Source organism: Chrysochloris asiatica, unplaced genomic scaffold (genome assembly GCF_000296735.1).
Source record: "Chrysochloris asiatica unplaced genomic scaffold, ChrAsi1.0 scaffold00086, whole genome shotgun sequence".
In the NCBI taxonomy this organism is placed as follows: Eukaryota; Metazoa; Chordata; class Mammalia; order Afrosoricida; family Chrysochloridae; genus Chrysochloris; species Chrysochloris asiatica.
Genome location: NW_006408604.1, coordinates 2,125,087 through 2,137,817, shown reverse-complemented (window position 1 = coordinate 2,137,817; position 12,731 = coordinate 2,125,087). Strand labels below are relative to the sequence as shown.

Here is a 12,731-nt window from a genome sequence, read left to right as displayed (position 1 = left end):
AGAATTGTCAGTTCCTAAAATAAAAGATTTAAGTACTGCCCCCTTTTAGTAACACATTTTGTATAATTACAGTTGTAGCAATCACAATTAATCCTGCTAACAGTTACTCACAAATGAATCATATAATCCTGTCACCATCATCCCCCATCCCCTTTCACCAGACCCATCTGGAAAAGGGGGAGGAAACTATTCAGTGGGTATTCTACCTTACTCCCTCATTCTGAAACTAACCACACTTATGAAAGCTTGTAAACCAGCCGCTTCATGTCGTTATAGCCCCCCATTTTTGATAACCAAGGTCTCAATCCATCCCTATCAACCCAGTACACTGAGGAAACAAACTTGTTCCTCCCTGATATGAAGAATTCTTCCATTTCGGTTGGAATTTTGAGAGCACGTGCATTTTTACTGACTCTGTACCCACTTGCAAATTCTATGCCTTCCGTTTTATGGTAAACCTGCAATCTTATGTCAATCTCTTCCTGTTCTTTTTAAGAGTTAAAATATTAACCAGCTGAATTTAAGTTTTATTGAGACATATTTTCTTTAATGTATTTGATATTAGAGTAGCAATACTTAATAGTGTACACTCCAAAAATTCAGGTATAGACAGAAATCATGTTTTGATTTGTACCTTAAGTTGGCTTAAGCATTGCTTTTTGGATTATTTGCAGTGAATTGCAGTGTGCTTTATATCGATGAGCTTTTCAAAATGCTGAAGCAGTTGAGTTCCCTGATGACTATTAGTACTTTTTTCCTGTTATTTCTATTTAATCCTAATGAATTTCTGGCATTAAACCATTTAAAAATATATTCCTTTTCTTCTTAGCTTTGTGACAGCCTGAATCCTTCAGCTGCATTATTGCCTAAAGAAACTGCTTGGTAATTCCATAAAAACTGTTTCTTTTAGGGTACCTCTCTTTAAAAAAAAAAAAAAATGCTCCCTTTGAACTCCATTATACCAAAATTCAATATTTTATCACTTTGTACATCCAGAAGCTAATCACATTTGTGCAAAATACTGTTGAAGAAAATCTGATGAAGCTCATTATATAATATGTGGGTTAAAAGTTACTAAATTACACTCTCTAATGGTTGTGAATATTTTTCACATTCTTAGCCAGAATTTTAAATGTTTGAACATCAACTATGAGATGAATTTGTGCTCTCTGTCAAGTTCCAGCCAACTGAATGTCTACTCCTCTTACTCCCACAAAACTTCTCCAGCATTGCCAAATTTGTTCTTTCAGATTATGCTGTAATCTTTCTCCATCTATACCAGTGGTTCTCAGTGATCCACACACCCCTATGGAGTTTCTGAGGCCCCCTAAGACTAAGACCATTTTATGGAGCCTGAAAGCTCAAAACCATTTTTATAATAATTAGCTTATATAGTTGCATTTTTTATAGTTAACATTTATAACAGTGGTTAAGAAATAGTGATGGGGGAAACTACTAGTTGGCTCAAAGTTGTACTGGGCCATTTTATATTTCACTGCTGTACATGCACAGTAAAACGATAAGATTAAAAAAACAATTTTCCTTAAGAATGCCCTTGATTATAAAACAGTAAAAATAACTTTATTGAATCTTCATCTTTGGTTACTATCATCTCTATATTCTGTGTGAAATGTGGAAAGTAGTTCTGTCATATACTAAAACACTAACAGTTGTCTCATGAGAAAACACACAGGTGACTATTTTAGTTGCAAACTGGACTAGCTTGTTTTCTCATGGGACACCATTTTTACTTGAAAGAACAAATAACAGACAAACTATGGTTCTTTAGACTTGGATATTTGATACAAAATTTTTTGAAAGCTTCTGTTGAAAACTGAGTGAAGGTTTACAGAGCAGCTCATCAGTTTTACATTCAACAAATTATTGCTTACAGTGATAGACTTTTTTTGTTTCATTTTATTTTTCCAAAGTGAAATGTGAGCCTGTCATTTTAAGGAAAACAACTGTGACAGTATCTGTTGCTGATGGCAACATTCAAACTTTCAAGCAAAATTTAAAGTTTGGAGAAGTTTTCATCTGCCACTGTGAGCTTGCTTGACAGCTGCCCAACACTTAAAATACTTTTCTAGTGAGATTGGTTGGTAGTATCAGCAAATGTGATTCATTAGACAGTATATTGATAGGAAATGTGTCAACATTTGGAAGATGTGCGTAACTCAATGAACAGATATTTTCCACATACCAAAGGAGTCCTGGTAATTTAGTGGATTGAGAGCTGGGCTGCTAACAATAAGGTCAGCAGTTCAAATCTACCAGTTGCTCCACAAGAGAAAGATGAACTTTCTGTTCCCATGAAGATTGTAGCCTCAGAAACCCTTCACAGGTTCTTTATGAGTTGGAACCAACTTGGTGACACACAACAGCAGCATTTGGTATACAGTTGAGCATGGGTAAACGATTCATTAAAAGCACAAATAGACCAATGACTGTTAATGCAATAGTATAAAAGGTTCATTAGTATGTTTTCAGATAATCACATCGTAGCTAGCCTTTAAGAAACTACCACTCTGATAATAACAAAGATGAATGTCTGTAATTATTCATAAAAACCTGTGAAAGTTCTTTTCTGTTTTCAGACTGTGTGTATCAATAGGGAGAGGTTTTCTTCATAAAAGCATGCTTCAACTAAAAGATTCTGTCACAACATTTGACTGCAGAAGCTTCTATTACAGCTGACCTTAAAACGATCTGAAAAACTGTAGAGCAATGCCACGCTTCTCACTGAAATTTTATTTAAGTCCATAAAGAGGTCCTGAGACCAAGACGTTTGAGAACTGCTGAACTGGACTACATAAAATAACTCTGTTCATCAGCATCTGTATTTTAGCCAAACAAGAAATATTCTAATCCATCTCCTTTCATACGCATTTCTAGTAATTTTACATGATATTTCATATTTCAAATTTAAGATTTTTCTTCATTGATACTGACCCAAAAAAATTTTATATGTGTGTGTGTGTGTGTGTTACTGTGTGTGTTAACCACAGAATTTGTAATACGCCTTTATGTTCCTAGCATGTCTACATGCCTGACAGAAGGTCAATGCCAGCAAGCCTAACTTTACAGTCTGTTAGTTCCCAGAGCCTTCAAGGAAAAACAGTGAGTATGCTATCTTACCTTATCACATTTTTTAAACAAGAGCATATATCTGACATAGCTTTTAAGTTTGAATTTTCAGAGAAATGCATCCCAAAGAAAATCCATTTATTATTACTTTTGCAGAAGAGAGGCTCATCAGAAAAATTTGATGAAATCATGTTAACTATTTCAGTGTCTTAGAGGATGTGACTTACCCTAAATGCCTGACTGCCTACATATAGTTCTATTTTGAAGATTTATTGTGTAGCTCTTGGTAGGTTCCTGTACTCCTTGGATGTTAATTTCCTTTTCCTTAATAAAGAAATTATAATAATTCACTAATGAAACAAATCCAGGAAGGATCCATTTGTAATCAAACTACATATCTCTTAAGTTTGTGCTGCAGATTGTTTTATATCATTAAATTATTTTAGAGTGAAAAGAATCTTATTTCTGTACTTACACAGAAAAATAAAGTATTAAAAAACTGGGTCAAAGCAAGTACCTACCAATTTCATTTTCAGTGGCACCTTCAAATTGGGAAAGAGTTCTCTTACTATTTTTCTTCAAATTAAAGAGAACAGATAGCTTTTCATTATTTTATCAAGGAAACTATACCTTGATATTACCAGATTGTCTTGATTTCAGTGAAAATGTGATTTATGCACCATATCATTGATCACTATTAAAAATTTTCTTCCTGCAGTAATCAAACTACTGCATCGTCAGTGTTTTTGCCAGCCTTCTTATGTTCCATCTTCTACTTGCTTAGATATAACAATTTCCTGACTTTAAACTACTTGCATTTCATATGTTAACTGCTTTTTAAATTTCTTAATTAAAACTAGAAATCTTAATGTTAGAATTTTAAAACATTAGATTGTTGGTTTGCAAAAGAAATAGGCATTAATCATAAAATGTAGCTAAATTTATCATGAAATTTTATCGTCTGCCGTGCTCCCTCTAGTGGACATTTAGGATAATATTTATGTATTGATAATAACCTCTACTAATTTTTTCTTTTTTTTTTAATCCATGTGCTACGTTTTATTTGGCCTCAGAATTTAAGTGTCTAACAAACTTACTAGTTTCCACCATTCTTTTTGAAAATCCCTTTATCTTCCATAATTAATCAACAAAAGTTTCAAGATTTCTTTTTGTATTTCTGCCAAATGACAGTCTAGGTTTCATCGTTGCTAAGTGTTGTCGAGTTGTTTGCAAATCATAGCATCCCTGAATACAACAGGCCCGATACCATCTTCTCCAACAGTGCCTGCTATGTTTGAGCCCACTGTAACCATCACTGTGCACCACCCTCCCTGTGGTTGCTGTGTTTGAGTCCATTGTTGCAGTCACTGTGTCAGTGACTTCCTCTTTTTTGCTGACCCTCTACCTACCAAGCATGATACCATTCTCCAACTGGTCCTTACTAAGAACATGTTCAATATAATTCAGGTGCATCAGCTCCTCTTCGGTCTTCTTTATTCATTGTCCAGTTTTTATGTGCATAGGACATGATTGAAAATATAATGATATGGGTCAGGCTCACCTTAGTCCTCAAAGTAGCATCTTGGCTTGTTAACACTTTGAAAAAGGTCTTTTGCAGCAGACTTGCTCAGCGCAATCAATACATTTAATTTCTTGACTGCTGCTTTCGTGGGCATTGATTGTGAATCCAAATAAAATGAAATCCTTCACAATTTCAGTCTTCTCGACATTCATCATGATGTTACTTATTGGTCCAGTTGTGAGGATTTTTGTGAATCTTTCTCCAATTCTGATGCCATATTCTTCATATAATCCTGATTCCTGGATTATTTGCTTAGCATACAGAATGAATAAATTGGTAAAAGTATACAACCCTGATGCACACCTCTCCTGATTTTAAACCACACAGTATCCGCTTGCTCTGTTCAAACAACTGCCTCAAGTCTTTGTCCACATGATCACAGTTAAATACTTTTGAATTCCCATTTTCCGCAATACCATACTTGGTAAAGACCCACTTAGTCAAAGGCTTTTGCGTAGTCAGTAAGTCACAGGTAAAGACGTTTTTTGGTATTCTCTGCTCTCAGCCAACATCCATCTGACATAAACTGTAGTATCCCTCATTTACTAGCCTCTTCTGAGTCCTGCTTAAATTTCTGTATTGCTGTAACCATTTTTAAATTATCTTCAGCAGAAATTCACTTGAATGTGATGTTAGTAATATTGTTCAATAATTTCTGTATTCTGTTGGATCATCTTTCTGTAGAATGGGCACAAATATGGAACTCTTCCAGTCAGCTGGCCAGATGGGCTATCTTCCAAATTTCTCGCTTGCAGCGCTGAATCAGTTTGTTGAAAAGTTTCAGTTTGTATTCTCTCAGTTCTTGGAGCTTTATTTATCACTAATGTGTTCAGTGCAGCTTGAACTTCTTCTCTTATCACTGGTCCTTGGTTATGCAATAATTCCAGAATTGGTTGAACATCAGTCCATTTTGTTTGCACAGTGACTCTGGGTATTCCTTCTTCCATCTTAATGTGATACTTCCTGCATCATTCAAATTTTGTCCAGAGAATCCTTCAGAATTAGAACTTGAGGTTTGAATTTTTCTTCAGTTCCTTCACCTCATGAATTACCATGCATATTCTTCCTCTACGGTCTTCTAACTCCAGATCTTCACACATTACATTTTCATACTGTACTTTGTCTTCCTGAGCCTCCCTTTGAAATCTTCTGTTCAGTTCTTTTACTTCATCATTTCTTCCTTTTGCTTTAACTACTCTGTCTTCAAGATCATGTTTCATCAGTCTCTGTTGACATTCATTTTGATCTTTCCCTTCTTTCCTGTCGTGTTAATGACCCTTTTCTTTCTTCATTGACGATGTCCTCAATGTCGTCCCACAGCTCATCATCATTAGTAGTCCATACATTAAGTCGTATTCTTAACATTGTCTCTAAATTCCGGTGCGATATACTGAATGTCATATGTTAGCTTTGTGGAGTTGCTTTTTCTTCAGCTTCAGTTGGTCTGTTCCACAGTTTACTCCGGCCTTGTTCTGCCAGATGCTTTTGAGCTTTTCGCTCGCCTCTTTTCACAGATGTAGTCAGTTTGATTCCTGAGCATTCCCTCTGGCATGGGCTGCAGGGATAGTTGCTGTTTCTGTTGGTTAAAAAAAGGTACTCCTAATAAAAGGAGCTCAGGTAGCGTAGTGGTTACAAATCAGGCTGCTAACCTCAGGGTCGGCAGTTTGAAACTACCAGCTGTTCCGTGGGAGAAAGATGAGGCTTTCTGCTCCCGTAAAGATTTACAGCCTTGGAAACCCTGTACAGTGGAGTTGGAACCGACTCCATGGTATATAACAACAACAATGAATGGATCAATGGTCTTGCAAAATTCTGTCATGTAATCTCCAACCTCGTTTGTGGCATCAAGGCCAGATTTTCTAACTGTTGATCCTATTTCTTTGTTTCTAACTCACATTCCAAGCACCAGTAATTATCATTGCATCTTGATTTTTATCAATTTAAGCCTACAAATCTTGGGGTTTTTTCTTCATCTTTGGCATTAGTGGTTGGTGCATAAATTTGAATAATAATAGTCCTATTAACTGCTCTTCCCTTGTAGGCATATAGATATTCTGTCATTAACAGTGTTGTACTTAAGGGTAGATTTTGAAGTGTTGTTTTGTTTTGTTTTTTAACCATGAATGCAACACTATTCCTCTTCAATTTGCTTCTCTTCAATCTAGATCTCAGAGTATGTACATTGTTTAGCTCCCTATCTTTTCCTTGGCAAGACCTCATGAGCTTGATGATTATCATAATATATGGAATAATATCCCTGAGTTGTGAGGTCACTCAGTGTGTTTAGAATTAAAGCAGGCAGAAATGCATTTTCTGTAACCCAGTTTTTTCAAGTGTCACACACATAGTACACATTCTTTGACTATCTAATAAAACAAAACAGTAGTCTCATTTTTATAGATAACTAGTTTCATCTAAAAAAAATAATACGGTACCTGTGGTTTACTTCTATTGGTATTTTTTTCCTTCCAGGCAATAATTTGTAACTTGGTTCCAATGAAAAAGTTAATATATTTCTGTGTCTTTGTAAAAAAAACAAAAGAATTTTATGGAAAATGAAGAGCAATAATAGCAAATGAACAGAAGAGAGTTAGTGTGGTGCCATCGTATAGGCAAAACAAATCAATCAAAGAGTGGACTTGTAAGAGCACACTGTAGCACTTAAGTGAGAAGCATCTCCCTGTAGAATTCCTACAGTTTTTAATCATAACAAAGCTCGGAGAAACACTGAGTAGTATTTTATGGCTTGTGAGATTGTCAGTGACCTTACTTTACTGCATTTCTAAAAGAAAAATACATTAGATTGGCCTGTTAAGATTTTCCGACCGCCGTTTAAATTTCATTCCCCTTAGGGATCATGCCAACCAGTCAGAACCAAAGGTTCTCTGCATTCCCAGAGTGTAGAAGGAAGGTTTATCCAGCCATGGAAACTTTATGTATACTAAATCGTTTCTTTCTTGGTAAAGTAAAATTGATTTTGATGTTGTTGTTGTTGTTGTTGTTATATAGATGTTTTGAAAGCACTAAGTGACGTTTAAAAATATAATTGGAACGCAATGAATATCCCAGGTATTGAGTTTAATATTATCATCCAAGTGTTACATGACTTTTAATTCTTTTTATTTATCTTCTATTCTCTATAATGGTCTGTTGGACAAGCAGGTATCATTCTGTTGCTTGAAAAGTCTTAAGTGCATTTTAAAAATACCTTATTAAAATTAAAATGTCTTTTAATAATTCTCTTTTTAATAGATCTTATGTACAAACCTTTTTTAAGTGGGTATTTGATCATTTTGTTTTTTTTATGCATGACACTTAAATGTTCTCTCATGAGTTCGGAGAGAAATGCCTTAATATATTGTTGCTTCACTGTATCTTTTAAAGTAACACTGTTCCTTCTATTTCCCTAGATATCTATGCATTTATGTAGGACCTATCATCATAGTGCCTAGGCATTATGTTTGATGTCAACCATAAGAGGAAACTTGCCAAGAAATCTTGGTTTAATATCTGTCACTTAAGACAACAATTAATCTGTTTTCCACTGTTTGGATTCTTAAATTGTACTCCTTCAGCCAGAGGAGCTTACGCTGCTGCTAATAAAGCTGAGACGGCAGCAAGCTGAACTGAGTAGTATCCGGGAACATACGTTAGCACAGCTCATGCAGCTGAAACTTGAGGCCCACAGTCCAAAGGTCAGCTATGAAAAGATCTCCCTGTGTTGTTTGCCATCATCACTTACTTTGAGCCACTCATTAATGATCAGTGTCATTAGCATTCAGCATGAATCTATACCATCAGTGCGTCCACAGAATCAGGACTTGCTATTGACCCTTTGAGAATGCAACTTATTTATATACTAGAGAAAGAAACTACAGGTAGGATGCATTTCTTCTTACCTTGACACCCACCCACCCACCAACTTTGGCTGTAAGAGTAGAGATGCATATAGTCTTCAAAATAATATTGTTATCAGCTAATACCATACCTTCCACATGTGGTAAAATGGCTATTCAGATGCCCTCTAATTCCAGGAAAGTATTAAGTTGGAAATTAATTATGGTTTCATTAATACTGTCTCGAGCTTATTTTTTAAGATATATATTTTATTTTGATGAAAAAAATGAATGAGTTTAAACATTTCTCAAAGGGTTTAATAGCCTCTGGTTATATGAGAAAATACATGGACATCTTAACTTTTAAAACATCTTATTGGAAGAAGTAGTGCTATATTACAGAAAAAACTTAATGTAAATCTTCTAACATTCAATCTGCTAAAGCCTTTTCTTGGATTTTTATGCTTACATATTTCAATGTGTGTGCTTGTCTACTTGATTTCTTATAAAACTAAGTGATTTTATAATGATTTAATATGTCATCTGTACCATTTACAGGGCAGCATGTATGTGAAAATTGTCATACACTGTAATATATAGTAGGTTCTAGAAAACTCTGTTTTTCTTTTCTTATTTCAAAACTGGTCTTTTCATGAATTCTGCACCTTCTTTCCCTATCTCTTTGTTTTTTGATTGGTGCCTACTAGAATGAAATTCTTTCGCATCATCTTCAAAGGAACACCATATATTTGGATCATCAGGTGGGATTTGTAGAATTTTCTTACTTATCATACCTAGTAAACTTATAGGACACTTTTCCAGCTACTCAGATACTTCAATTAGTTTTAGTTAATAACATGTTTTTTACTTATGAAATAAGTAATACAAGATGCCCTCTGAGCTTTTACAAGTGAAAGAATAATAAATCCTGCATTAAACAGGTGAATTCAGGAATATTATAATCAACAGGGAGAAAGAAATATTTGTAGAGGTAAGGCGGAGGGGCGGGGGGGTGTAAAAAGGTCCCTTGAAGTTGACTTCTCTAGGCTGCTTCATTTATCCCAAGGAAACTTTTTTTCACTGAGGTTTATCTAAGCTAGTAGTTGGCCTAATTATAGGAACAGACAACAAGCTATGAATTGTCTTTTTGAAAGGACAGAGAGAGAGATGGTTGCAGTGTGGTCTATATTTCCAGGTGGGTGGGAAACTTAATTTTGTGTTTCTGTTTACTATCCCCTTCTAGTGTATGGTCTTCACCAAAATATTTTTATTAAAGTAACCTACCATTCTTAGCTTTACCTCAGTGGTGACAATAAGTTTGATTGGTTAAAGTGAATGTTCAGAATCAAGTCAGTTCATGAAGAACTGACTCTCCCTTATTTTAGTTTTTATGAAGTGTTCTGTTAATACTTAATTTTAATGTGATGGGAACTTTCAGTATGTTCTTACACGTAGGATTTCTTTCAATTAATGCATAATTTTGAATAAATAAGGCTAAATTTTATTCTAGTTTGTTTTAAAATGTCCAAATGAATATTTTCTCCAGTAAAAGACTTCTATAGAAAATGTGATAAGACAGATGTTTGCATATTTATGTTTGTTTGATTGAAACAAAATAATAATGTACTGCTTTAAATAATTTCTATTTAAAGAGAGGTTTTGCATTAGGATAACCCTTCAGTTTTTAAACTGTTTTTTGTGATTTGAGTGAAGATTTACAAATACAATCATCAGTTTTACAGTCCGCAAATCATATACTGTGTTTCACCTCAGTGATTGCAATCCCCTCCCGGCACCAACAGTTACCCTCCCTGTAGTTAGCAATATACAAATGTTCTCTATCAAGCTTATTTATTTGGGGGATATGTATATACATACATACCTATCCCACTCTTCCACCCATATCTCATTCAGCTTGTGTCTCTGTCCATTTATCTACACAGAAAACACTGTTGTTTCAAAGTTGTATATGTGTCACTATTTACCTCTATCCCCTTTAGCCCTTGCATACCCCCAATATGTCTTTACCTGTCTTCATCATTCTTCTGCTATCCTCCCTCTTCTCATATATTGCCTTCCCCCTTCATTTATATTGCCTTCTCCATCACCCAAGTTAACATATATCTACCCTTTAGCCCAGGGGTAGGGAACCTTATTTCTGCCAAAATTTATATCATTCAGAGGCCATACAAAATTGTCAACTTAAAAATTAGCCAGCTATAATTTGGTCAAATGTTCAATTAACTCACTCCTAATGTGGAGACCTGGTGTGGCCGCTGTGGGTTAATGCGTTAGACTGCAAAGCCATTTGAACTTGCAAGGGTGGTGGTTCAAGCTCACTAGCTGCTCCTTGTAAACCCTATACAGGGTCGCTATGGGTCGGAATTGACTCGACGGCACTTCACAACAACAACCACAATGTGGCACTGTGGGTTAATCAGCTGGACTGCAAACTTGGTTTGAACTGCAGGTTGGCGGTTAAAGCTCACCAGCTGCTCCTTGAAAACCCTATACAGGGTCTCTATGGGTCGGAACTGACTCAATGACACTTAACAACAACATGATGGCATTACACTATAGGATCAGCACTGGACTGCGAATTACAAAGTCAGCAGTTCAAACCCACCAGCTGCTCCTCGGAAAGCCTATTCAAGGTCGCTAAGAGTCGGAGTCAACTCAATGGCACTTTACCAACAACAACAGCAACAAAGTGATGGCTGGAACTGCAGTTGCCAAATGAGTCCCCCACCCCTGCTCTAACCAGTGAATTACTCTCCTTTCCCTCCCACCCCTGGTAACCATCAAAGAATGTTTCTTTTAGCATAAAAATCTTTTCTTGAGTTTTTATAGTATGTAGTGGTCTCATACCATATTTGTCCTTTTGTGATTGATTAATTTCATTCAGCATAATGTCTTCCAGGTTTATCCATGTTATGAGGTGTTTCACAGGTATTCTTCAACGTTCCATAGGTGTTCATGCATGTTGTGAGTGTTTCGCAAGTACTCTTCAGTGTTGTGTGGTATTTCATTGTGTGTATGTACCAAAGGTTTGTTTATCTACTCTTCCATTGGTGAGCATTTCAGCTGTCTCCATCTTTTTGCTGTTGTGAATAGTGCTGTGATAAACATACATGCCGGTATGCATGTATCTATTCATGTCTTGGTTTCTATTTCTTTTGGCTCTATACCAAGTAGAGAGATTGCTGGGTCATTAGGTATTTCTATTAGTAACTTTCTGAGGAAGCACCATAACGTTTTCCACAATGGTTGGACAATTTTACAGTTCCACCAGCCATGTAGGAGGGTCCCTGTCTCTCCACACCCTTGCCAGCATTTGTTATATTCTGTTGTTTTGAACTTTGTTTTTAATGCTGGGTGAGATGATATGTCATTGTTGTTTTGATTTACATCTCTCTAAGGAGCTCTGGTGTGGTGCTGTGGGTTAATGTGACAGACTGCAAAGCTGTTTGAACTGCAAGGTCGGTGGTTCAAGATCACCACCTGCTCCTTGGAAACCCTATTCAGGGTCGCTATGGGTCGGAACCGACTCGACAGCACTTAACAACAACAACAAAGGAGCTCTGGTAGCGTAGTGGTTACAAATTGGGCTGCTAATCTCATGGTCAGCAGTTCGAAACTACCAGCTGTTCTGCAGGAGAAAGATGAGGCTTTCTGCTCCCATAAAGATTTACAGCCTCGGAACACCCTGTACAGCGTCGCTATGAGTCGGAACCGACTCCACGGCACATAATAACATCAACAATGGCTAGCGGTTGTGGGTTAATGCTCCAGACTGCAAAGTCGTTTGAAATGCAAGAAGGGTGGTTCAAACTCACCAGCTGCTCCTTATACAGGGTATAGCTATATACAGGGTCGGTGTAGGTCAGAATTGACTCAGTGCTACTTAACAACAGTGGCTAGTGATAGTGACCATTTCTTCATGTGTGTTGGCTGCCTGAATGTCTTCTATGGTGAAGTGTCTGTTCATGTCCTATGCCCACTTTTTAATTAGGGTTGTAGAGGTGTTGAAGTTTTCTGTAAATTTTAGAGATAAGTCCCTTGTCTGATATGCCTTTGCAAAAAATTTTTCTCAGGTTGTTGGCTCTCTTTTTATCCTTCTGATAAAATATTTTGATGTATATGTGTCTAACTATTAGGAAGTCCCTGTCATCTATATTATGTTTGTTGTTTGTGTGCTTTTAGTAATGTTTCATAGTGTATTTATG

General features: G+C 36.2%; 1 protein-coding gene across 3 annotated transcripts in view; it reads left to right on the top strand.

Moving 5' to 3' along the window:
- Positions 1–12,731, top strand: part of PLEKHA5 (pleckstrin homology domain containing, family A member 5) — a 281,368-nt gene that overhangs the window by 212,386 nt on the left and 56,251 nt on the right. For 2 of the 3 annotated variants that reach the window (XM_006866015.1, XM_006866014.1), the window contains 3 exons: positions 3,037–3,120; positions 8,245–8,364; positions 9,213–9,266. In XM_006866015.1, coding sequence (XP_006866077.1) covers positions 3,037–3,120; positions 8,245–8,364; positions 9,213–9,266 — 258 coding nt within the window. The remainder of the gene's footprint in view (positions 1–3,036; positions 3,121–8,244; positions 8,365–9,212; positions 9,267–12,731) is intronic. The other variant, XM_006866016.1, reaches the window with a different exon arrangement.